Genomic DNA, 27755 nt, shown 5'->3' on the forward strand with positions numbered 1-27755 from the left:
CACACACACACACACAGTGTCCGCGGTTCTGCAGTTCTTAGGTGCTCTTAGGTGCTCAGGTTGCAAACTTATTTCTTGTATCAGTGGCAGAGCCTTTCATATGCAAATCTGTGCGAGTTAAAATGAGCCACACAAAGCTCCCATTTAAAGATTTGTTTATATTCATGATGTCTACTATCTTAACAAGCAAAAAAGTTGCTTTAACTCACGAATCAAATGCTTTCAACATCATGAATAACAACGAGCTGAAAGTTTGTGACAAAGAATCTGCTTACTACACAACTTATTTTATTGCATGACTTGAACCAGTAAAGGTATGGTTGGTTTAACTAGATTCTTGATGTTGTCATTATCTTGCATTCTGGGACTTATAGTTTACCATTCAGGATCTGAAAATGAAAGCCACAATGATATTTTTTTGGCTTAACATGTTGCTATAAGGTTTAACCTTTATTATACAATTTGTGTTTTTTGCAAGTAAACTCTATTAGACATTAGACTTTCAAATCCAACAATTTGAACCAAAGTTTGTGATCCTGGTCTCACACACACCCCCACCCCCACTCAACACCCGTACCCGCCCCCCTCATCTGTCTGACCATCCCACTCCCTCCTTTTCGGATGCAGCCAGAGTATCACTAGCTCCTTTTTTCCACTGCCACCACTGATTATACTCGATTATATTGCATTAATACAGTGGCACATTGATTGGGCAATGGAACTGGGAGCCTTGAGACAACAGGTTGAGGTAAAGACTACACACAATGATTGGATATGCAATTTTTCCAATTAACGAAGAAGAAACTTCATATCCATAAAACGTTTCCCTGTCTCCAGGCTCAAACATGGGTATTCCAGTTCCCTGATGAGGAAACAAGGATGCTTTGCATGCATTGTCCTTTTAACCTTTTGCTCAAAATGAAGATTTTAGGGACCTAGGTTAGACACTGACATTGATGAAAGAACATGTTAGCCACGCAAAAGCCCTGGGAGTTATGGAACCTTAATGCACCTTGTTTTTATGGTGTAAAACTATAAAAAACAGCATATTTCTTTGATAAATTGGGCCATAACCAATCTTGTTTTGGAGGTGCTGCCTTGAGGGGCAGCCAGTTCAAGTCAAGTCTCCTTGATAGCTTTAATGTGGTTTTGGCAAAGGACAGAGGTGTAGTGAATAACATTATGACTAAGCGTAGCTGGTCACTGTTAAATAGTGTGTCTTACACTGGATTTTTGAATTTACATTTTTCATGTAGATTATTTATTGCATAGACATTTTTATTTAAACTGGATTACATGTATAAATAACATTAAATCTTGCACAAGTGTGCCTTTAACGATGTCAGAGTGTTAGTACCGTCGCAAAGCAGACAACCTAGTATGAAGTCAAGTGTCCCTGTGACCTGGCTCTCCTCCTGCTTCCCAAACGCAAGTGCACTGAAGAGCACAGGGGGCAGTGCAGAGCAGCGGAGGTTGCAGAAATGCTGAATTCAAATGCACAATGACATTAGCGCCAGTTCAACAAGAGTACAGGTGCCCCTTTGCTGACGCTAACATTATTATGCAAGGGCAAACAGGCACAAGTCACTGTACCTACATGTTCCCAACCAACACTTGACATTGCTCTTTCAACAAAACAAGTTCCTAAAACTGTGTATGGACATGTCGTGATTCCCCTGACAACGTCCACATTGATGAATGCAGATGACTAAATTAGAAAGCTACGCCACACCCCCAAACAGCACTGTTACAGAAAAACATCACATTTCAAATTGATAAAAGTACAGGTGATGTAAAGTTTGAGAATAAAAAGAGAAAGACATTAATTCATTTGGAAGATGTACACCAAAAAATGTACTTTCCTTTTCATTCAAACAAATGATTTTTGTAAAATTCACGGGAATAAATGACCGCTAGATACGATTTTTTGTATACAATGAGCAATTTAAAACCACACAGGATTCATTAGCATATGGGGTAGGGGGCGAAGCCAATCAGGTTCTGCGGATTGCGGGCTGAAATCTCTGATCTCAGCCCGCTCTTCCACAGAAGCTGCAGGCTGCCTCCCCTACTACCGGCTGCCATCACACCCTCCCATTTTCTCCATTTTCTATCCTCCCTCCCCTGCCCCACTTACCTTATTGTTGTGGCAGCGGCACCATCCGCTGCAGTGGCACCAGCCGCCACAGCAGCAGCTTCCCTCCTCCCTTTTCCAGGCTGCCATGGTAATAGAAGAGGGGCTCCATATGGAGCTCTGCCTTCTACAACAATGGCAGCCATTTTGAATAAGTATTTTCATTCATTGAACAGGTCGCGTGCGGTGCCCTGTTCAATGAATGAAAATACTTTTTTTTTAGCACTCTGGGTTACCAAGCAGGTAACCCAGGGTGCTAATGGCGTTAACACTCTGTTCCAAGGGCTGGAACAGGGGTAACTGCCCAGGCCCCTCGTTTACCACCCTTGCTTTGCTCTGGTCATTACCTTGGGCTGCCCAGGCCATTACCCCTGTTCCAGCCCGTGGAACGGGGTGTTAACACCACATTATTTGAATTTATTTATTTAATTCGAATTTTTGTTTAGTGCTGGCCCTACCAAGAGGGTCTTGGAGCGCGTTAACAGGCTCAAAAGTGAAAAGGCAGGAGGTTAAACAGAAGTTACAAGATGGTTTCAGGATAGTATACCAATATTAGGATAGACAAGTGGCAGCAGTGGGAATGGAGAGGGTGGGATTATGTGTGGGCAAACAGGTATGTTTTAAAGCTTTTTCAGAAAGTGGCGATGAAGGTTGCGGTGTGGATATGAAGTGATAGGGTGTTCCATGCTCGGGGTGCCCACTGGGGCAATGCTTGTTTTTGTGAGCATGTTGGTTTGCAGAGTAGAATTTGTTAAATGTGCTGGCTCACTTGTCTCGTGTTTGTATGGGCGATGGGTTTCAATTTGTTGTGAAGTTAAGAAGATGTTTTGGAGATGGATAGCTTTGAATACAATGCGGAATTCTTTGAAGGCAATTCTCTGCGGTGCGGGGAGCCATCGGAGTGGGACGAGATCTCGGGTGATGTGTGTTTTGGTAGGGGGAGGGAAAGTCCTGCTGATGTGTTTTTTCTAGCTTTCAGGAGGGTAAGGGTGCTGTTGTGGAGTCCAGTAACGAGAGCATTGCCATAGTTCAGTTTGGGCAGAACCAGTGCTTGGATTATGGTGTGCAAGCCTTTAGGTCGAAGGATATGTCTTACTTTGCGTAGGAGATGTAGTTGTAGATTACGTGTTCTGGTGACAGCACCAAGTGGTGTGGGAAGGAAAGCTCTGGGTTGATAGTGAAGCAAAGGGATTTGACAGGTGTGGAACAGAATATGAGCGGGTTGTCTGTGGTGAGCTCTTTATCATGGGGCTGAGGTCCGGTTTGTGCAGATGAGGAGGTATTCCATTTTGGAATAGTTGAGCTTGAGAAGGTAGGTGGCAATTCAGGTGGTGACAGCGGAGAGAAGGCTTTTGAGGGAGTGGAGTTGTAAAGGCAATGAGATTTGGAAGTATATTTGCATGTCTTCTCCATATTGGTGGCAATGGATGTTATGTTTGCTAAGGGTCTGTTGAAGGGATTGTACATATAGTTTCAAGAGGAGTGGAGACAGGGAGGAACTTTGTGGGACCAGGTATTTGACTCAGGTGGGTTCGGATCAATAAGGGGGCATGGATACAAAGTGTGTTCTCTCCATGAGGAAGAAGGCGAACCAGTTGAGGATGGTACCTGAGAGCTTCATCCAGTGGGAGAGGATGTTGTGTAGAATGGCATGGCGGATGGTGTCAAAGGCGCCTGAGAGGTCAAAGAGTATGAGTATGGCTGTGTGTCCTTTGTCAGTAATGTTGCGGTGGTGTAAGGATGCACCTCATCAGAACCCACAGAGGAAGACAGGCACACCTATGACTGGGGGCCCTGGGGGCCGAAGCAGCGGGTCAGCCTGACCGAGCTCGGCTGTTAACAATGCCGAAGGAGCAAGGTCGCGAGCCGCTACATGCAGCCACCGCATAACACCGCCTCACTCACCTGTTGGGGAACCCGGTCCCGACGAGGGGGTGGAGCGCTTGCAGGCGCTCCAAGCCGGGGTGGAGGGGCGACCGGCCCTTCAACATGCTGTGTCCCGCGGCAGCCCCAGAGCGGGTCGCAGCTGGAGAGCGCCCAGAGCCAGGATCTGCCCATATCCGACACAGCCACGATCACGTGACCAGCATGAACATTCCCCAGGACTCTGGAAGCTAGGATGGCCACACGCAGGGATGGTGCCCTTTGAGGGAGGCAGGACAAAGGCTCAGAGACCAATGGGGAGTGAGCTAGACAGGGCTCATGGTGATTGGTGGGGGCTTGAAACTAGGGAAGTAAACAAAAGCACACCAAAACAAGCTGACGGGCCCCTTTCTTTTTGCAGGATAGAGAAGAGAAGGAGGAAGGAAGACCGGAGTGGTGGGCCTATCCGGACACCACGAGATAGGACAAGGTTGGGGACTGCATCAATCTACTCTGAGAGGGTCAAGCACTGGTGAAGGAAACCAGGGAACTTTATTCTTTGTTTATATTAAGAACCCTTTCCACATTGGAATAAATATTGTTTCAGCATCCGCCTGTCACCTGAAGTCTAATTATCACAGGTGGTCATCAAGGATGTGAAGTCCCAGCATTCTCAGGGTTGTGCCCAGGGTGAAAGCACGATTGAAAGGGCTTGAGGAGACTGTGGTGATTTTTGTTGCAATTGGGTTGTGGTGAAGTGTTACACGATTCTGGCAGGGTATGGCAGGATATTGGCTGGTAGTGAGAGAAGGTTTTTTTTGATGAGGGGGTAGAATTATCCAGTTTTGAGTGCAGAGGGGATAGTTCCATCTGAGAGACAGGAGTTATTGATGTTTTTCCAGTGTGTAGCGATGATTAAATTGGATGTGGTTTGAAGTGGGCATGCATCTTCCAAGAAGTGTGCAGGTTTTGTTTTGGCAGTATGGGTGATGAGGGTGTGTCTGTCGATGGGGTGGAAGGTGTTCCATGTTTTGAAATGTTGTGAGTGTGGGGTGGGAGGACAGAGGGCAGGGCTTGTCAGGTGTTATGTAATTTAGAGTTATAGATGTCCATGAGGGAGTTGCATACTGAAGTGGATGGGGTGTGGAAAATATGGATTTGAAATGGTGTAGCAGGGGCACGTGCAGCCCCTGCAGTGCATGTGACCCTACCACCCTACGTCCTGACAGCATAGATTGACCCATCCATTTCACACTTCAGGGCAGACATTCCAAAGACAAATTTGAAAGTCGCTAATTGCTCCACTCAACCCTTCCCTACTCCCCTTACCCATCATGTTACCCCTGCAGCCTTACATTTAGCCCCCTGAGTGCATGGCCTATGTGTAGCGCACTGTTGCTTCCCAGCTAGGTCCCATAGGTACATAGTGCCTCATTCATAACACAATGCTCACCAATGGGCCGGGGCGAACCTGACCACCTTGTAGCATGGTAGTGATGGGGTCCTGTTCTGTGTAAGGTGCACACATTCCTGTCCCCATTGGATCAAATTTCATGTGTTTGGCATTAATAGCCCAGTCTGTGTGAAGCACCCTTGCATGAGCCCTGCAAAGGGTAGCTAGCTGTATTTCAGTAATTTGTTATGCATGAGATGTGTGGCATAAGAAACATTGTTAATTTATTTAAGAGGCAATGAAAATGAAGTCATTCACACCCTCCTTTGTTACTCTTCTTTGCCCTATAAGATTGTGGCTTCTTCTATACCCATTTTATTTGTTCAAAGTTTCTTTCTTTCTCAACATGCGTTAATGTTCAAAGTTGTCTTCTATGTTGGTAGTTTAGCCTATTCTGCTCTACAAATCTATTGAAAAGGTTTTAGTAACCAATTCATGGCACCTGCCCGACAACGTTGTATTCAACTTAAACTTGCTGCATGAGAAGAAGCATTGACTATGCACTAAAAGTATGTTTTCAATGATAATCCGTTGGCTTTGACTGCAGCTGAACCGCTCTTGGTATGGTGCATAGAGACGATTTGAAGTATTGCAGTTTTTCTCATGCAGTATCAGGACCAGTTCAGGTTCTTCTGCAAATAAATGAATTGGAAGGTTACTTCAAGTACTTTTGCTGGGGGAGGTGCTGTGGGAAATTGATTCATTTAGATGCATGTCTCAATAGGTGTGAATGGTGGCGAGTGGGTAATCCGCTCATTATGAGCCAACATTTTTCATAGCTGTGCCTGTAGCTCCTCATAGGAGGAAGAAGTGAAACAAGTGAGTTCTGCTCTGTGGCAAAGGCATAGTCTCTCTTGGAGACGTAGCATGCCAATGCTGATCCTGAAATGTCTGGTAATGAAAAGATTGCAGGAAGAGTTCATTTAAGCAATAAGCCCTGAGCAGAGGTGGGCATTACCACTTCAGGTAATGCCCTGGGGCCTTCGTAAAGGCCCTTGTTTCAGGTACACCTAGTCCCTTCTCTCTTACCATGGCGCCCATTAAAAAAAGATTTGAAAAAAATGGCCACCATGGAAAGGAAGAAAGGACTACTCATAGTCCCTTCTTCCTTTTCATGAAGGCCTGTCGTAGATCTAGAGCGGATTGGCTGGCGACAGAAGTGTACCCGGTGCGTCCGCTCCCGAAATGGACTGAAAAGAAGGTAAGCGGTGGTGGGGGCGGCCAGGGAATTTTGTGGATGGGGGAAGAGAGAGGGGAGGACCACACTTGCCTAGTTCCCCAGCGGGGGAAGATGGCGGCCTCCAGCCTTGAGGCGACTCGGAGCGGGGGGGGGATTACCGCTGCTAATGCCTCTGTTCCGAGCCCCCTCATTGGCTAAGATGTGTATATGGCCTGCCTCTTACCGAAGAGGAAGTTTGGAGTGGATTCATTGGGTTTACCCTGATCAAATGCAGGTTGGATCCGGAGCATAAGGTTTTGATAGAACTGTGCATTTTGTGCTCTGGAAAACCGGAAACAAGCTTAATGTGATGTGGGTCATGCATGTGCTTAGTGGAACATGGACAGTTCATTATTTTAGCAGAGGGTGTATTCAGGCCTCCTTCGGTATGAAACGTGCCACAGACAACAAGCAGATGACTGTGACAGTAGTGACATGAAGGGATGGTGGCTGACATATTCTATGAACTAGACTACCTCTGGAGTGTGTCTGTGGCACTACTGTAGGTCAAGTGGGCAGAATCAATTCTTCAAGGGATATTTGTTGCTAGAACTGAGGAGTTGTAAAGTTGCTGCTTTCTGGAGGAAGGTGAGTGTGAGAATCAGATTGTAGATGCCATTTCACGATCTTGCACTGTATTGCCATTTGAAGGATGTGTCCTAGTAAAGGGATGTTTCCACAAAGAGAGTTGAGTGATTTATTTTGGCCTCAGAAAAGTCTAAAGTATTTTTAGTGTGTGTTAGTGAAGTTCAGATTGACATTTCTATTTAGGGACTTTATTTATTTATTTATTTGCATCTAGTTCTGAAAGAACCTTTACAAACAACAACCATACTAAAATATTAAAACACTGATATAAGTAAATATTCACAGGGTTCACAAAATAAGGTTTACAGCACAATAATAATTATAGAATTACAAATATCAGATATCAGATAACAAATATATGGATCAATTTAAAACCAGCTTGTTTACTAAAATATTAAAATGTTAATAACTAGTAAGATTTCTAAGAATATTATTATTAAGTGTTGGGTGTTTGTGTGCTTTAAATCCCTTTGAGTCCAGGCATTCTCACCATTCGGATGTCCAAGTATCAAATATAGAGAAAGAAGATAGTAATCCAAACACTTCATCCCAAGCACTTTCATAAACTATTCCACACTATTGACTAGGAAAGCTTTCACAATATTGCGCCATAACCAATGCAGGGCGATATGCACACTGTCAGACTCAGTGTTAAGGCAATAATCCCAAAATGCCTCATGTTTTATCGAATCTGGATTATGCACAACGCTACCCAGGATGACACTGAGTACTGGCCCCAGTGCTTTGCGTTCGGTGAATACATGCTTTGCTGTTTCAATGTTGCCTGGAACCTTACAAATACGACAGACCCTATGTGTTAAAGGAATCTTGAGTTGTGCACCCCTGAATACAAAAAGTGGAAGTTGATTTATACGTAGTCTCAAGCTTAAATTCCGAACTGCAGGGCTGGGACACTGTCTAAAGTACCTTTGCGTTTCCAAGAATCTGTGGGTAACATTTAGGACATATTTATAGGTATGTAGGGTCAAAAGATACACATAGTTATTTGCCCAGCCCCATTGTACCAGTTTTCTCTTAAACAAGTGTTTCCGGATGGCAAACCTCGGACCTCATGCAAAGTTATGGTGCCAATACTTAAGCGCATACAAAGGGGAATTTAACCAATAAAATTCCCCTCCACCTTCTTCTTGGCTTGGCCCGTTTGTTTGTTTGCAGATCCCACCATGGCATGTAGTTGACATTTAAGCTGCAAATTAGCTTTTAATGTAGCAGTCCCTGCCTTGTCAACATTTGGCCCTTTAAAGAGACCGGACCCAACTCCTGCCTAAGGTAGTCAACAGAGGTAGAGGGGAGCGGGGTGGTGGGGACTAGTTTTAATATCCTTCTCCATAAGTATCCCTCGAGTTTATGTAGCTCACCCATGGGCAGAGCATCTAGACCATACAAGACAATCGGTCAAAAATCTGTCTATAAAGAGTAATTATCCCCTCCATAGAATATCCTGCCGTTTGCTTTGTGAATACCCCAATCAGGTGGGTCATGCGATGAGCCTTGGCCATCTTAGACTCTTTTATGTGAATATAGCTTCTGCTAGCACTCATTTCTAGGCCCAAATAAGGATATTTCACCACATAGTCCAGGGTCCCCAGACTAGTAATAAAATAAGGGTGTTTGACCTTCTTGAATGCAACCAATGTTACCTTTGTTTTCCAATGTTGATATTTAAATCATATTCGGTGGCGTAATCTACCAATGTGGCAAACATTCCCCTCGCACCGCTATAGATGTGGTTAAACATCACTAAGTCATCTGCGTACAGCATGCTTGGAATTGTCCGGCCACCGATTCTGGGACAGCAGACGACGACTGAGGAAAAGCGCAGTGGATGGTCAGCCACGTATACATTATAGAGCAGGTTATAGAGCAGGGGAGCAAGTGTGCAGCCTTGCTTTACTCCCCTGCATATCAAGACATGGCAGTCTTAGTACTTAAATCATCCAATCCCACTGCACACTCGTATTGTAATGCAAACCCTTCAGTACACATATGAGCCACTTGGGGAGCCCCAGCTTTCCATCTTATGCCAAAGCTTGTTCCAGTTCACCCCGTCAAAAGCAGCCCAGAAATCAACAAAAATAGTGTGCAGGGCAGACCTCCTGGGTGACGGAGCCCCGCTAAAGAGTGTCGCTGCCACCGGATCCACTAGAAGTCTGCTCTAAGATTTCTGATTTTTTGATTATTTCTTTGCTGTTCTGGATTTTAAGAAGGTTTATTTTAGATTTGATTCATTTTTATTCTCTTCCTACGCGGTAGTTCGCTGATCTATGTAGAGTAGATAATAGTAGGTGGTTATATTAAGAAGAATTCTATCATTATACAGTATATACAGTACGTAGGTGAGATTGCAGCTGCCATGCAATGCCAGACTGTGTTACCCCACCATGTATTTCACTAACCTTTATACTGTGAAGATGTCATCATCTCACCCAGGAGGATTTCAGTCTTCCACAATGAACACAATAGCTGACTCTGTAGATCCAGGCAAACCTGGACCTGCAAGGTCAGTTCTGAGTCTTCATGATATAACCGACACAGATGTGCACCTCAAATACAATTAAGCCTTAATACTCTTCGAGCAACATTAGTTTGAAGTGACTTCATCAATGTGCCCTGATATATTTTTGACAGTGTAATCATAAGTCCAAATAATTTGCCAGTGCAGCAAAGTATATAAGTGCAAGTAAGTACATTATTAGTGCTCAAAAAATAAATGCTCAATAAATTAGTTGCCAAGATACCTTTTCCCATTCTGTCTGCAGCACACACTTTTCAAAATGTCTTCTATTTTCAGATGCTCTGGCCTAGTACTAATATTGTGGCCCAATCTTTTTACAATCAGCACACTCCTTACAGTTTCATTAAATTCACTTAGTGTTACATTTCCCATGAACATTGGTTAAGCATACATTTGCATTTTCTCCTGACAACCATGAGCACAGTGACCTGTTAGAAGGGTTTGCCACCATCTTTGAGATAATGGGGTGCCAGAAAAGCAAAATGGTAAAACTATATATAGACTAACTATGCAGCAAGTAGCACTGCACCATGGCAGAATATTGTACCACATGTGGAAGAAAGTGGAAAGTGAGCTTGACATAATGGAAAGAGAAGCAATTATCGAGAAGGCACAGTGGCTGATGCCAGGGGTGGTGGTGACAAAAAAGACCAGGGAATTTAGAATATGCATAGAGACGCGGCTCCCCATCAAGATCATCAGTTGCGAGAGGCACGCCACTCTCAGTATTGTGGACATTTTAGCAGATCTGAGTAGTGCTAGGGTTCTACAAACTATATGTGAGGGCAGTATATCAAAAGATAATATGAGTTAGGAAAGAGGTAAGAGCACCAGGAACAATTAGCTACTGCGCTGATCTCCTCCTTATCCGTATGCTTTAAAAGCTGCCGGTTGCAGGAATCCTTCGGGTCATGCTCTTGTGCCCCAAATAAAGAATTGAAATGTGATCTAAATGGCAGCGTTTTTGGACTGTTGTCTGTCGCCAAGTGTTCCAAAAAGCCATCAGAGAACTGATCATCTATCGCCCAGCGGCAGTGACTGATCCTAAGCCCTTAGTAGTGCTCTTCATAGGATTAGTCCCTCACCCCTCCAAGAATTGAGATATCGGCCGTTCACCTCCAAGAATATCTGTAAACCATCAAATACTGCCCAGGTGCGAAGTGAACTAGCTATCAAGGCACTGCAGGCCAGCAGGAAGAAAATAAGAGGAAGAGGCCTATGGGACTAATGGTTGAAAATGTTCTCCCCATTTTGCTATCAGTATATGAGATCCGCACAGCCTCCCAAGAAGATGACTGCTTATAGGTGGCCAACAAGCTCAGCAGCTTGGGAAATGGAAGAACATTCTGGCCGTGGACAGTCATTGCAATCATGAAGCTTGTAAGACACTTCATGCTCTCCTCTCTATAAAGGGAGAACCATCAAGGTCTGAAGAGGGTAGCCTTCACTGCAACAAAATAATATTCAGCCTCACCTTCTCACACAAAGGGCAAATCCATCTCCTTGGTGCCCACATGTGGCACCAAGCTGGCATGAAGACTGAAGCAGTAATAAGGAAAAATGTATGGTTCCCTACCCTCTTACTAGGGTCAGGCTGAAATAATGTGGTGCCTTAGGTGCCAGCTCACTGGGAGCAGGGACAAGTGGCCACTCATAATGTCCACACCACTTAGTGCCACTGCCTGGGAACTGATAAACACCCATATTTGTGCTTTTCTGTATGGACGACACCTACTAGTTCTAGAGGATGAACACTGCAGGTCCTCAGAAGATGAAGTGGTAGACTCATTTGTGCCAACGTTGTGTTACGGAAGCTGGAAAGGATCCATATATGGTTTCCCCCCCACACACAAAACTGCCCTTTTAGGGTCAAGAACATCCTACCTCTCTGAGAAAACCATGTGCCAAAAATAGTAAAATAATCCCTCATTAGCTGCAAAGCAATGGAGCAGATGAGGGTATATTGTGAACCACCAAGAAGACCCTACTAGGTGTTCCAGTTCAACAAAAAATGGACCTCAACCTAGTCATGTATCAACTCCTTCGGGTATACAGAAATATCCCATGTATCTACACTGTATCTTAGCCAGCCTCTATGACATGTAGAAGCATCGTGGCTGGCACAATAAGTGCACAACCCCTCTGAAGCACAATGAACTGGTGTCAACACGACATTGAAACCATGAGACAGGTTTACAATAACTGGAAGAATGAGCGATGAGACACTTGGCCATCCCCTGTACATGTACAGGTTATCATAAAGGATCGACATGCCACTGGTAAATTCAGGACACCTTACGAGGCTGAACCTCGGCAAGTGATGGCTCAAAAAGGCACTGTGGTCAATTCTGCTTGAGGGCTGAACACAGTCACTCTAAACATTTCCTGGTTCAAAAGACTTCTGAGAAATCCTAGTGGCAAAGGTGAACATGGAGATTGGCCATCTGACTCCCACTTGGAAGATCCCACAAGACCGTGAGACATTTTGTTAAGCGGGTCCAGCCTCATATCATAAGGTGTGTCCAAGGGGAGATCCTTCCATGGTCCAAACAGGTCTGTCCGGTCGATATAACCTTCAAGGTCAGCCACTATCCCCTAAATGGCTCTGTGGGACTTTGCCACTGATGATGTGAGCGATACTGAAAACATGTTGCTATGTTGAGAGGAATGTTATATTGTGACTCTGAGGCTCAGGGCCAGATCCACTCTCATGTTCTCCCCATCAAATGCATTAACACTGACACTCTATGTCAGCTAGCAGATACATGATATAAACTTGAGGGTGATCCCCAACTCTGGACAGGACTGGGGAAATATAAGCAAGACCAGAAAAGTGTCCAGCCAGGAAATGATTTGTATATCAAAACAAATTCTTAATAAATCATTGGTGTTGGTGGTTTCAGAGTGCTTGGTAAATTGTGCTCATAACTGGCAGTCTAAATCAAAGACAGGGAAATGGCAACTTTGTAAGATTCAAGAAGGCACCTCATTATTTCATGCCTTGCATATTGCAAGTTATTCATTTTGCAAACGTATTCAATCGATATACCCTATCCTCAGACAGATAGAGAAACACATATGTACTTTAAGTGTAACTCATTGAATATACTAGACAAGAAGTGAACATACATCAAAACAAATAGCTAGTTTACAGGATGGGTATATGTCAGTCAGGTGGCAAAAAGGGCAACAAACCATTTGTCCAAATTTAACAGTCTGTAACATTTCACCAAATGCCTCGCTATCTAACTAAACATATGACTCAACAGCTAAAAAGGCCATATCGACCTAATCAAGTGCTCAGAGGTCTATGTAAAGCACAGTTCTAACCATTATGACTGCACAGCCACGCAACTGTGTCCATAACTGCTTCACAGGGGGAAATACGTTTCGGTGGCAAAGTTAGTAGTGCACCGCCTTCCTCAGGACCAAATAAGGAACCCCTGAGAACCAAAAAGTAAAATAAACTCAAATAATAAGATCACTATGCTTAACTTGAATAGATAAAATCACCATGACGTTTGCTAGTTTGTAAACCTGAATATCACACCAATGGAACACCCTTGTGACACCTCCACCGAAGAAGGGATAAAGGGCACCATTACCAAAGTAAAATCAAAATCTTGTGAGTTGTTTCTCTGTCCACCAGGTGAGGTGCCACCCGCAGCCAGGGGACTCACCCTTATTTGTTCAGGGGATGATCTTCCAGAGTAGTTTCAAAAATGGAAGCAGAAGACTCTCTTCTAATGTTCACATATACATAGATGGCACACCATGTACAGAACACATAGCTTGGTTCCTACAGAGTGAGATCATTCATCAAGGGAACTGAGTCATGAAAGGACCCATGCAGGTAAGTAAAGACAGACATCCTTAACTGTATTGGGACGGATATAGAACATACGTATAGTGTTAGTGTAACCATATTGACGTTGGGGGACAATTAAACCCCACAGTTATGCTGGATCCTTTGTCGCTTCAAGAGAAGCCACGCTTCAGGGACTGCTTCCCAGGGATTTGCTAGGGGAAAGAGAGACAGGCTGTGTCATATTTGTATGCACTGCAGCTTCCTAGTGGCAGTAGATGGCCACTATATATCAGCAGACTCACTGGTGTGTTAGAGGTGCCTTGTTAGCTTGACGGCTCAGCGTCAGTTTCCAATGGTAACCAGTCCCAGCCACGCTTGATGGGCTGCTTCCTATGGGAGCGCGTTAGAGAGGTAAAGAAAAGAGAAAACAAGTGCTGCTATATTATTTGTATAATCGCTGCAGCCTTGGCTTGGCAATCAGTGGTCACTATATGTAGGACACAATCACTTGCAGCTGGAAGTCATTTTCCTAGTGTTCGCGTCGCTACGTGTTGGTTGCCAATGGTAACTGTTAGCGATGCGGACGCGAGAATCGGGACAAATATAGTCTTGTACGGCTAAGCCTGGGTAATGTGGAAGTGTGTGCATCACACGTATAGACAGCATAGCCACACAGTGAATTGTGACGCCATGTTAGAAGGTGCAACTAGCCATTGTCTGCACTGTTGGGCATTGCGAGGTTGTGAGATTGATAGTAATGGGCGCGAGATAACACACTACTGGCAAAATTAAATGCATGCACCAGCCCCTGTGTGCACTTGAGGCCTTATATCTAGGCGAAATGCTAGATGAAAGCAAGCAACATGAATGGCACCCAAGGGTGTGTAATTGTGCAGTTAAGTCCTATTGAGAATAATAGTGCCCTGTGCAAACCACTGTATGCTTCTAGAGAACACCTGCCTAAGTCTGGTACTTAATGGGAAAGGGACAACATGGTCAAGGAATGGATGGCTCATTTTACAGTACACATTATGTTATGGGTAACTACAAGTGACCGGTCCATCTATCGATGTGCAGATTCCTTAATGAGCATCCTGATTGTGAACATCACAATGAAATGAAAGGGGAACTCCATCGCACGAGCACTCTTCCTGAGTTGGATCACACAGCGTAAGCCTTATTACTGCGCTGTGCTCTGTGCCACATCACTGCTTCACAGGGTCTGCACACAATACTGAGGAAAATACAACTGCACCTGTACGCCTTTAAAATGAAATGGAGAACAGCTGTACTTTTTTCTGCAAGGTAGCATTATTTTTAATATGGGGTATTTTATTGAGTACACAGAACAAAATAACAAGATATGTTTTTCAAAGTTGATAACATAAGACGGCATTATACACATCCAGTACACTTCAGAAGACCACAATAAAGCCTCAGCATCATCCAAAAGAGTCACTAAAACTATAGATGTACAAACATAGATGTCCCCTGCACTGAGAAAGATCTCAGTGCAAGAGCTCCCAGGCTACCATGCGGGTTCCAGGCCTTACACACAAATGTTGCTACTGCTAAATGTGCTGCCGCATTTGCTGGTGATTTCAGAAAGACTAGGGTTACTTTGGCAATATGCCCTGAGATTGCAGGCCATTACCGCATAAGGTAATGCCCCCGAGGCCCATAGTTACATGGCGGGCAGTCGCGGAAAGAGCTACGGGCCAGGCGGAGCACCGAGCCTTCTGGGGCAGGTAAGGCCGAGCGAGGGCCAATGAGCTTACGTTTTACAAGCTCATCGATCCTAGCCGGGTACTAACTCCATAGTACACTGACACACTTCTGGTGGAGTGAGTACTTAGTTTTCCATCTTGGGCTCTGCAAGGTATTTATTAGTACATTTGAGGATGAATCGAATGTAAATAAAACGGCTTCCACAAATATCGCTCAGTTGCAAGGGCAACTTCCAGGACTTTCATTGAGAATGTAGAGCTTTGATATGTAACAACTTTCAATCATATTCAACTAGGTGACGTCACTCAGTGCAAGCAGTCAACCTACTGCAAAAGGTCTGGAGCGGGCTTCACATATGACGTCTCTAGAGAAGAAGCTTGACTTCAAAACAAGGCTCATTTACACTGCATACAATAATTTATTTACAGTAACAATAAGTGTAAGTCACTGTTGCTTTGCTTTTTTTCTCTGACGATGCCATTAGCAGTCAAGCCCAAAATACATAGTTACTGGGAGAACAACCTTTACAAAATAATGTGTGGAGAAATAGCCGTGAAAACAAATATACATCACCAGCCATCTACTCTGAGATACGTCAAACCACAACGACATCAAAGAACTGAATACCTGCGCAGAAAGCAGAGCAAACCACTTACCTGGGAATTGTTTGCCAGATAGGAGATGTATCGCCTGCGGTTAACACCGTGCAGCTCCTTGATGGCCTCGGCAGGCATGGACTTAGAAAACCCAAGGCCGCTCCAGGTGTCTGTGGGGGTCCTCACCTCGGTAACCACCGGCTTTCTTTGCATTGCTGAACACAGATACGATGGGAGTGAATGACATATAGTTCGTGTTATTTGTTTGTGTTCAATGTTCATGTAACATTAGATTTGCATGGCTCAGGCCTTCAGTTATGCATGTGTGTGCCTTTTTGTGTAGTTTATTGAGTTGCATCTCTTGCTAATTCATCAGAGACACAGCCTTTAACAATGCAGCTGTTTGCAGTCCCCTTCATGTAGCCACCAAAGAGCAACACACGCTGCACAGAATTTTCTAAACATGATGACATGAATGTGGAATTGACAGCCATGCCTTTGCACCTCCACATTGAGGGCTTAAAAATGTACACCATTGGGCATATGACTTAAGTTAAACCATTACTGTGAGAAATTACCAGACATATAATTTTCGTCGGCTACTTACATTTGGAATTCGCCATTTTAGAAGAGATCCACATTTACACTGAACCCTGGGAAAGTCTTACCGAAAGTATTCCTAATTTACGGAGGGTGTCAAGCATTGCATGTATCTTGGATAGGAAGGCACCAGTGTTAACTAGACAGAAAGCCCTCAGAAAGGATGCTAATGATAGCCTCGATGGAGTTTAGAATATGTACAAGAGCCAATCAATATTCTGTAAAAAAAAAAACTGTGGCCCCGAATGAGTTGCAGGTATTATTTGGGCTAATCCTCTTATCTGCCATGAATATGTACCAAATCCCTACAGCATCCATAAGAACATGTGCTCATTGAGTTTCTGTTGGATCGTAGACTTTTCACTGTGGACATGTCTTCAAATTGTGTTTGCGTCGCTGAACTCTAATGAATAGAAAACAGACCGAACCCTGCTCGGGTTGGCCTAAAGAGCAATAGGCCCATGGACGAACAATAAACACAAAATGCTGGTGTGAGGCAGTTTAATTTGGTCAAAGTGGCCCACTTTTTTGGCCAATGTGGGCCAGTTTGATGAGTTATTTCACTATGTGGCTAATAGTTTTGACCAGTGTTGCTGAATAAATATTCTTTAAAATGCACGATATGCGTCACATTTTATTAAAAAGCTCCCCCTCCCGCCCCCTTGGGTACTATTCACTCAGTGTCACAAAAGGAATGAATAGTCATTTACAACAGTGGTCCACTTTTTCATTGGTGCTGAAGAGGGAAAATGGGTGAATCCCTTTGCCCGATTCTCATCCAAACCAGCGCCCAGGTCGTCACAACCCCAACACCCCCGTGAGAGGAATTCGACCCGCTCACTGCCGCACCAGACGTCAAGATCCACTGTGGCCATGCCCCACACGGCCAGGGAGCCTGCCCGTTAATGAAACCACGTGAGAGAACCTCAGGTGGAACTGACATCGACCATATGATCAACTCGATTAGACAGTAACCACAAAATCCTACCCTCGTTAGAGATGCCATGAAGACATAGCCAACAGACAAGAACACACGTGTCACCATGCACATTGGTCACCCACAAACAAACCTACACGTAGAACATACTCAGTGCTATGACATAGAGGACCACTTACACCCACACATGCATCATTGTTATGTTTCACATAGGCCACCTACAGCACCGCAGAAACTTAAGATGCCAGTAGAGCTCGTTTACATGCTTGCAGACGCTTCCTCGCCACTAAAACCATGAAGATATAACCATACATATTTACCAATGCATATGACACTCCTTCGCCCTCGCGACCCACATATTATGGACCATGTACCGCCACCCATAAACCAGGCCAAGGTAGGCCGCAAAGCAAGAGTCCCGAGGCCAAAGCCTCTCAGACAAAACTGCAAGACGCTGATCACGCAGAACGAGCTCCAACGAGAACCCATAGCAAAGGCCGCAATGTTGCAATCTACATGCCGTGCTCCCTGAGCCAAGGCTACACCTGCCACTGCTAGATGCTCCTCAGAGTCGAAATACAAATCAAATGCTCATATTTCTGCTCCAGCCACGGTCTCACAACACGTGACCGAGCCGACCTGATAAGATGCCAAGCCCTACGGGACAGAGAAGTGCTGAGGTCTCATGCCTGGGACACAGTCTGCAACAATGAAGTGACAAATTGGTGACCTACAGCGATGGGAAAGACGTGCACACCAGCCAATGGTCAGACCTGTCAATTGTCCACCACTGACACATAGTCATACTTTGTTGCCAGCACCAGGTACACCGCGAGCTGGGAACAGCGATGGTCCCAGGCTTGAGGGCTCGTGGATGAACCAATCAGAATATGAGGGGGTTCACAATGACGCCACTATAGTCTAGCCAATCACTAATTGTCCCCTTGTAGCAACTTTCATGTAACAATTGCTCGGGACAGCCCAAGCGTACCACCTGACCCTCTCTCCTCCACTAACCGTCTCTTCTATATGTGCCCATACTGACCCTACCACTCGGGGAGCCAACCCTAGATGGCGTTAGGTTTTGGGCCCAGTCTTCCTAGGTGATGCACGTAGCCATGTCATACAACTAGAAAAAGGGCCTGCGAGCCCATTTTACTTGAGAGGTCTCTCGGATGCCTATGACCTGTGAACCCGTCCCTGCCTGTTTCATGTAATAAACAGCAGTATCTCTTTGCACATGTGTCTGCCTCATACTCTGTTGGGACACGGGAGGACTTGGGGCCCCCCCAACCCTGGAGGTCCACGGACGGCCATGCTGGCCCCCCGGGAAATTACCCCGACAGTGCCTTAGACAATTTTATGGCCCACTCCTACCCTGGGACACAGCTTATCAAGACTCATCCATTGCAGTCATGCCGCCCGCTATTCGTTGCGTTCCCTACACTTTTTGTTCATGCTCATTGAAACATGAGGTCTTACGTGTGATTGGTTGGTGTTCGTTGCCCGTTCACGCTAAACCTGAATGTTACACTTGAGCGCTTCCGAGAACCAGAACAATAGGGAGCATGTATGGCAGAAAAGTGTAACAATAATTTTTTGCTTGACCAGGAAGATCAGCATTTTTAAACTATCCTTCAGCACCTTAAACCGCAGGCTAATTGATGTCTTTGTGGGGAAAAGGAATGCAGCACATTCACAACAAAAAAATGCTTTGTTTATTTTGCCACCTTCTTCTTGTGCAGGGCAATAGAACGTTCTGTCGCAACATTGATTTTGCGGAAATATTAATTAAACATGAATGATTAGAAGCAAGAACATCTTTTGAATCCATGTTAATCCGAAGTGAAGTAGCGAAAAACATATCAGAATTTGCTATTAGGTAAAAAGCTAAATATCTACAACAGTGTGATACTTGTTGTTTCAATAATCATCTAACCGTTTGACAACTCAAGGGGACACAGTAACAAAATAACTATTGAGTGACTTTTTGCATCTTTAATTTAATATTGACAATTCCAACTGCGCCGCTATACGGTTAAGGCTGCTGTGGGCGTGTTAAAAATACAAAAAATAAAAAATAACAATAACAAAATGTCATCTAGTTAGAGAATGGGGGAGGATCCATATGGTGACATAACCCCAATGTATGTAATAGGCAGCAGATGCGCTACATTGCAAAGTCCAATGGGGGGTGGGGGGTGGTACCTGATGTCCACTGCAGCAGTTGAGCACCTGACAAATTAGCACAACGTTGCAGATCCCATCTAATGAAAATCCAGGAGGTGATTTAGCTGTGATGCGATTTTCAAAGTTTTGACCCAGGACATAGCACTACAAAAGATGCAGTGTCCAGGATGTGTGAGTCCGAGCCAATAGTAAAGGCATTCTTATTTCTTAAATTACTTGCACAATTCACCTGCTATTGCTACTCTATATCCAAGCAGTAGCAATATTTATGAAGTAGTGTTATGATAACCTTGGTTACCCTCATATGCTAGGTGTTGCTATCATATATGCGGTAAAGTCTTTAAAAATACAGGTACTCCCACAAATGAATCATTTTCTTTTCGCAATCCCAGCTATTGAGAGCAACACAATGCTCCATTATTACTAGAATCCAAAACTTTGCATGACAGGATCATTTTGGCCACAAATGGCTTTGACACATTTCATCCAAAACTAATGACAAGGACAGAAATGAAAAGGTGAAAATCTTTATAGTATAATTGTCTGGGGCAGTGGCAGGTGCTAAAGATGGCGGCCTTTCAGGTACATTGCTTCAACCTGGTTGTCTTCTGGGACAATGAGCCATGAGGCCAGGCGATATTCAGGATTCATCTTAGCTTGAGAGAACCATACAGAGGCGCCCCATGGTTGGGACACACACAAGGTGTAAGGACCCAGCATCACATATTACATGTGGGCTGAGGGACAAGGAGGATGAAGGGAAATCCCCCAGCATGGTTCCATTATTGCTGGACTTCTCTTTATCAAGGAAAGGGAGGACCATGGACGGGTCCAGAACAGAAGCTCACATGGCTCTAGCCAACGAGAATTAACACACGGCTTTAGGCAGTAGGACCACTCTCCAGTTCCAAAGTCCAAAGTCTAGAAAGGCACCCAAAAGCTGCATGGCAGGAACATAGAGGATATGTAGTGTTGTGTGGCAAACAATTACAAAATACATAGCGGATACAAGTAAGAAGTTATGGACCAATTGATCTATCATCCCTTTTGGTTTGGCCCCTGGGGACATGTGGGGTGAGAATGATTGTAAGGGTAAGGGCTGGGGCAAATGGAATTTACTGGCCGATTGATCAGGAACAAGTTCAAACAGGCTGCCTATGCATATTTGAACGCTGGTGCTACACAGATGGGAGTAGCTCCCAAGGATTAGATACAGGCACCAGTAGTCCTGCCAAACCCACCAACACGATTGACATGCACACTACTTAGAGGTGCATGTGCTCTGATGCATGCTTTGGACAAGAGCAAACACGACTTGGGAGGATAGCTCAGGGGCAACGTGCTCGCCTTGGAAGCAAGACAACAAGGAGCAACACAGGTTTGATCCCCGTCTCTGTGCTCAGAAACCTCTGGGTATTAAGCGTGTTATAAATATCATATCATATGTTAAAATTGGTTTGCATGTCATCTTAGGCTGGAATAATGTGATGATGTAAAGTCAAAGTAATATAATTCAACATACCATATTCTACATCCTCCCCCCTCTGTGCGACAATAGTCTTGAGGTTCTTGCAGATGATCACCTGCATGTAATTAGCCTCTGATTTTAATGTTTGCTGGCTATGAGGTAGAGGTACCGCCCCAAACACGTAGGGCATCATCACGAGATCAGATGTGCAGCGAAAAATGGTGGTAAAATTATATTAATGCCATTTCTGTCAAAAGCGTGAATCATAATAACCAGCGCTGGAACACATTTCTCAGAACCTGTCAATAGCACTTCGTTTTCATAGCACCACCACCTCTTTCTTTTTAGTATGGAGCGCCATGATAACTGTGCCACTCTTGACTACCACAGAACTTGTCCTTCCACCTGTGTAATATCGGTTGACATGCAGCGCACCCTTTGCTGAGAATAAGACCCGTTGCCCCTGTGAATTGCCTCTGGTTGATTTGTGCTGAGACTGCTTCCACAGCCAGAATGAATACCATGAATACCAGAAACCTTTTTTGCAAATTCTCCAATTTCTTTCAAGGGCTCTTCGGAAAATCATATCAAGCAGAGGGCACATCTGCTCTGAATCTCTGCACAGTAGAGGACAAGTTCAATATTGGAGACCCTCAGAAATGATAAGGGCAGTTGATCCAGTAGACATGACGCAATGACGCAATAAGCACAGATGATGTCTTGCTTGTACTCCTAGAGCGCAGGTTCTGCGGTTTGCACTGCATGGAATCGCTGCATATCAGATTGGTTTGGAGTAAGTGGGAAAAGAAGTAGCAGAGCATGATAGCTTTGCTGTGTTGCTGTTTGCTAATCAGAAGAAACTTTGTATTTTTGTATTTGTTGTGCAAGAGGGTGACGACTTTCAAAGAAACATTGTTCAAAGGACGATAGCAGAGAGTAGAGTAATCTCTTGCAGGATACGTTACACAAGGCAAAAGGCTAGATTATAGGTGCAATGACAGTGCAGTTTTGAAGGCTGGGAGAGCGGCAGCCATTTTTATTTTGAGGGTAGTGAATTTTAGTGGTGGGAGGGTGAAGGCAAGAAAGGGGAAGCATCACAGCAGGGTGGGGATTGTCATAGCGAGTAGGGCTTGTGGATTCATGGTGAAAGCTGTGGAATAACAGGCGAAATAGTTGACCACGTGGAAGGAGGGGCGTTTCAGAGATGGACTTAGGCACTAGTAAGGTGACTTTGAAGCGGAGAGGCATCTGTGTTAAGGCTGAGGGTAGATGTAGGAGAATTGTGAGGGAGGATGTAGAAAGTGTGAGAAGCAAAGTTTCGAATTTTTACAGAAAGGAGAAAGTTGTAGAAAGAAAGACTCATGAGGAGACGAGAGAAGTATTGAAGACGGCTGAGAATCGAACTGGAGGCCAAGATTTTAGCAGAATGGTAAGTGAGATGAGGCTCACTCTTGCAAATATTCAGAAGGTTTAACCTGACATTGGGGCAAGGCAGTGCATGCATTTCTGAAGCATCAGAACCCTATGAAAGAGCACCCCAATGTTGTAGGCCTTCTAGTTGGGCTCAGGACACCAGAGATAAAGGATCAATTGGCGGGGCGTAAGGTTGGGGTTTTGGTAGAAGAAAGGTAGGTGACTTCAGCCTTGCAAATTTGAACATGAGTCCCCTAAGTGCCACCCATTGGGCGAGGGCAAAGTTACAGTTGGATAGGCAGGAGGGTAGGTCAGGAGTGAAGGAAGGGAAGGAGATGCTGATTTGGCTGTAATCAGCAATAGGTGCTGAAAGAATGATGGGAAGTGGCCCAAGAACAGATCCTTGGGAAACACCCACGGAGAGGGAATGGTGAGAGCCCAGATCCTGCTATGTCATCATATGGAACAGGAATGGTCAGATACATGGAAGGTATTCCAATCCTGGATGCCAATGTTATAGAAGCCATGTAGAAGAGACGGTTCGTCGGCCGTGTCAAAAGAGTGATCAAGGAGGATCGCTTTGATAGGCTTGATAGGCAAAGGTAAGTAAGGTGAGTGATATTTCAGTGGAGTGGCCGCTGTGCAGTCCAGACTGGAGTAGGTTTGCAAAGGGGTGAATTCTCCAGGTGAGAATTAATACAGTTAATTGCCTTACATTTAAGATTTTTGAAGTAGTGAAGGAGGAGGGAGTCAGGCCGATAGTTTTTAGTGGTGTTTGGTATACAGAGTGTCTTTGAGGCAGTAGAACTCCTGTCTGAGGCAGTGAAGATCCCAGTTGAAAGTGAAAGGTTATAAATAGAGGAGAGGTTGGAGTTAGGGGTGCTAGTTCCTTCACGGGCTGATAGGCAAAAGGTTCATAGTGGCACATGACAGATGGCAGCTCCGGGGATTGGTGAAATCTATGTAGGGCTGTAGGGAGAGAATGGCAGTAGGGAGGAGAGAGCAGAAGGAAGGGCTGGTGAGGGGAATGAGGGGGGTGTAGGTGTAGGAGGAGGGTCAGAGTGTCTCTGATTTGGTATACTTATGAATACAAATAAGATGCAAAGAGAATAGGTGTGGATGAGAAAGCATGAGCTGTAGGGTAGAGGAGAGATTGCAGGGATGGGTGTGCAGAGAGAAGATGAGAATAGTATAGTAGCACAATTCCTCTGAGTCAAGAGCATTTGAGGAAACAATGAGGGCTTTTTTATAGGTGGTCACAAAAGTAGGAAAAAAAGACTTTAGCCAGCACTACAAGCAGTGTTACATGGCTCTCTTCATTTGGTAGATCAGAGTGGAGACCCAGGGCCAGGGGCAAATAGGAGAGGGGGCGAAAGAGCAGACAGAATAGAGGTTTGATATGATAAGTAATTTATAACGCGCTTAATGCCCAGAGGTTTCTAAGCGCGGACCTGGGGATTGAACCTGTGTTGCTCCGTGTCGTCTGGTTTCCCAGGCGAGCACATTGCCCCTGAGCTATCCTCCTGACCTATCCTCTTTCAAAAAGGAAAGGCAAGGGCAGCGTTGAAATCAAGAAAGGCTTGTTCAGAAGAGCTGGCACTGCATGAAGAGAGGGCAATGGTGGAGGGAGGTAAAGAGAGAGGAGAGCGAACTAAGGAAGAGATGTGGAGAGGGGAGTAGTCACATAGACAGGGGTGGGTGTCAATGGAGAGGTTAGGTAACTGAAGAGGAAAACAAGTTCAAGCTCAAAATTGTTACCATATTTATGCATGGGCTGATTGTACAGGGTGTCATAAGCAGAGAAACAAAAACACATTCTACTAGACTGTGTTCTCAAGAGGGTTTATTGCAGATGTCAAGGAGCAAAGCAAAGGATAACACAACATACATAGGCCTACTTGGGCATTGGCTTTTATAGCTTCATAAGCAGTCTTCTAGACCTAGGATGAACATGCTGGACCCCAACATAACCCCCTCCTCCCCGTCATAAGAAGTCAGAGGTCATCCAACTTTGGCAAGGCTCTATTAAGTAAGATGGCCTACAGTACAGGGTGCAAGCCGGAATGAGCCAGTCCTGTAAAAAACAGTGCAAGGAAGAAGGTTCAACACAAAGTCATTGAGGAGGTATTCTGCCTAAAGGACTGAAGTTCCAAAGTCCACCCCTAGTCTCATGCCGTAATCTAAAGTCCTGAGCCCATTCCTGTTACAACTAGGTAAAATGCTCAAGTGACCAACAAAGACAAAGTGCAGGGAATCACTCATTGTTTCAGGGTTTGGTGTGTCTGTGTACACTTCGTTCACAAACCTTGGCTCTCGATTGTGACTAGAGGATTTGTACTGCTGTGATCATCTGTTGGCTGGCTCTGAATGTTTGGTGTCATTCTATGATTGTTAGACTTGGTGATCCAGCTTGGAAAGAGTTTGGCAGACTCCCTCATGACCCATGGGTGTTCAATAACCAATACTGGTAGGTATTCCCCTAAGTTGGTGCCTGCAGGTAGCATTTGTTGCCCCTACCTGCCTCTCGAGCACTAGCAAGTATTCTATAATTCTTCTGGTGAACTCGCTACTCTCACCCGGTTTCTGCTATTTTCGGTATGGTCTGGGCTATAGTTGGAAGGCAGCACTTCAGCAATTTTAGGGGTTTATTCTTGACTAGCCTTTGAGCCAGGGCCATCAGCCATCTCCAACTATCCTACTCTCTAGCCCTCGTTTCTCTCTAGTTTAGGCCTCAGTGGCACAGCCTACTCACTTCTTACTCCCACTGTCCAGCTTTCTTGGGTTGCCCACATCATGTATGTTGCTCCTCCTTCTCCTAGTCGAACCCTATTGTTGCTGCCCTCTCTTAGGAATGACACCTGTCTCCCACCCAGTCATGACAATGCAGTCTCCTTTTGTGCCCCATCTGATTATGAACGTACAGGTTCCGCCTCATGGGTCTGCTTCTCTATTGGCTTTATGCCCCTTGATTGTTCCATCTGAATCCTGTGATTATGGCCATAAATCATATTTCCCTGCTGGTGTGGTACATACTGAGGGAATGTGGGTTGGGTGCAACCCCAGGTCCCATGGTCCAAAGGGATAATCAGGCAGCAGTGTAATGGAAACCTATAGACTTGGAACACAAGCCTCTTTGCATGTATGCAGCTATGTGCATCATATGCACATTCTTTCTGATTACAGACGGATTTCCTGAAGCCCATTCTGGAGTCCATGTAAGAGCTTTGTCACCCAGCCAGTGCATTCTCCAGGCTCTTTCTCCAGGCTCTTGCTATGGGCATGGACCTGAATACAGGATTTACGGAACATGCACAATCACCGGCCAGTTTATTACGAATGGCAAACCCTGATTCTGTAATTTTCTCTTGAGGTGACTGCTACTAGATGGGGTCTTAATTGTTGCATTTCTCCCTGATTCTTCATGGAGTGGATGCCCTTTTGTCAACTCAGGGATGCTCCCCTACTTAAAACCCGACCTTTACTCTTTTTCTAAAATGGACAGGCTCAGCGAGCTCTTGAGGATGTGAAATTAACTATCATACTCGGCCTGACGACATTTCAGATAGTGCAAGAGCTAAAACATAGATAAGGAAGGGAGGGGGAGAGTGGGAAGGAAATGGAAAAAGACAGGCGACTACCGTACTAGGCCTGACGACATTTCTGGTAGAGCCAGAGGAAAACAAAAGGTGAGGGAGAGGGGTGCAGAAAGGGAGGGAGGAACAAAACAAGTGACTATCGTACTAGGCCTGACAACGTTTCAGATAGTGCTGGTGGGAGGGGGGGACAACAGTAAGGGGATAGGGGAGCGACACACGAGGTTGCTATCATAGTAGGTCCAGGGACAATTCTGATAGAGCAAGTGCATAGAAGAAAGTATGGATGGACTCAAGTTCAAGCCAATGAGCATTGGGGAGGTTAGGGACATTTAAATCCCTGATTCAAATGATGGGTGCCTCATTTGTGAGTAGTAAGTCTTATGGGTAAAGTTGGGTCAGGAAAGAAAGACTTAGTAGCACTCGGTGATTGATAGATGACGAGAATACTGGGCGGGTTGGTGTAAGCATTTGAACAGCAATGTGTTTGAAGAAGGCTAGTATTGTACAATGTGTGAAGAGTAAGCGTATAGCTGTTTTTGTGGTTAGCCAGAGGGCTCAGCCTACGTGTGACACTTTGCAGCAAGCAAGTCATGTGCATCGGGGTGTCTAGCAAGAAGCGTTTGAGTGGTGTGATGATGTGGAAATGATGTGGGTATGTGTCTAAGTTGCATTTGTGTGGTGTTTCAATAGTGTGATATGTAGGACTTGAGGCAATACTGGTCGTTATGGTATGGGTGACGTGGTGTTGGTTAACGTTGGAAGTGGAAATGATAGTAGATGTTTAGTATTGGCTTAGGGAGGGGTGGTATGACACAAAGACTTCTAGCTATCTAAATCCATTGTTGTTATTACCACGCTGCTGATATTCCCACATGCAGATCTGGTATTGTAGCTTATTTGTTGAATGACGCTGTTTGGTTGATCACTGTCTAGTCTGTTTTAGTCTCTTTATTGTCTATTTGGTGTATTTATTGTCATATATTAGCCTGTTCGTGGGTTGTATTGTGTCCAATTGTTGTTTGGGCCAGGATGGGTGCCTCTGTTACTATAGTCTAGTATATTTGGCTCGGGAGGGTAGCTCAGGGGCAACGTGCTTGCCTTGCAAGCAAGACGACAAGGAGCAACATAGGTTCGATCCACGGGTCTGCGCGCTTAGAAACCTCTGGGTTTTAAGCGCGTTATAAATAACCTATCATATCATATGTCCAAATAGATGCTCTTTGCATAATCCGAACTGGACAGGAGAAGGGATAGGATTGTGACTGTTCTGTTTCAGAAATGACAGGATACCTTTGATTTATCAAAGGTGAAAAATGCATGTCTTGACCAGCACTTTAATGTGGCGCTCCTGTGTTAGATGGCTAGGCATGGCGAGGTATTTGACCACTCTAGAGATTTGCAGTCAGCTTGGGATAGGGGAAGGTGTTGAGGCATCCCATGGCGTTGGGTTGAGGAATCGTTTACTGTCAGTGGTAAGTCTGATGGCGGTTTGCATTTCCTCTTTGTAGTTTTGGCATGTGAGGCTGTGTCTTGATGGGTCTTGTCAGTGGTGCCATAGAGATGTGGAAGGGGCAGAGGGGATACACTTGATCCTTGTGGTAATCCACCCATAATGTTTTGTGGGCC

General features: G+C 44.9%; 1 protein-coding gene across 3 annotated transcripts in view; it reads right to left on the bottom strand.

Annotated features, from left to right (window-relative positions):
* The window catches only part of LOC138581348 (protein bicaudal C homolog 1-A-like), a 361089-nt gene that overhangs the window by 20080 nt on the left and 313254 nt on the right, over window positions 1–27755 (bottom strand). For all 3 annotated transcript variants that reach the window (XM_069652613.1, XM_069652612.1, XM_069652614.1), the window contains one exon: window positions 15986–16140. In XM_069652613.1, the coding sequence (XP_069508714.1) occupies window positions 15986–16140 (155 nt within the window). The remainder of the gene's footprint in view (window positions 1–15985; window positions 16141–27755) is intronic.

The sequence above is a fragment of the Ambystoma mexicanum genome, chromosome 3p, assembly GCF_040938575.1.
Source record: "Ambystoma mexicanum isolate Mex_15411 chromosome 3p, UKY_AmexF1_1, whole genome shotgun sequence".
In the NCBI taxonomy this organism is placed as follows: Eukaryota; Metazoa; Chordata; class Amphibia; order Caudata; family Ambystomatidae; genus Ambystoma; species Ambystoma mexicanum.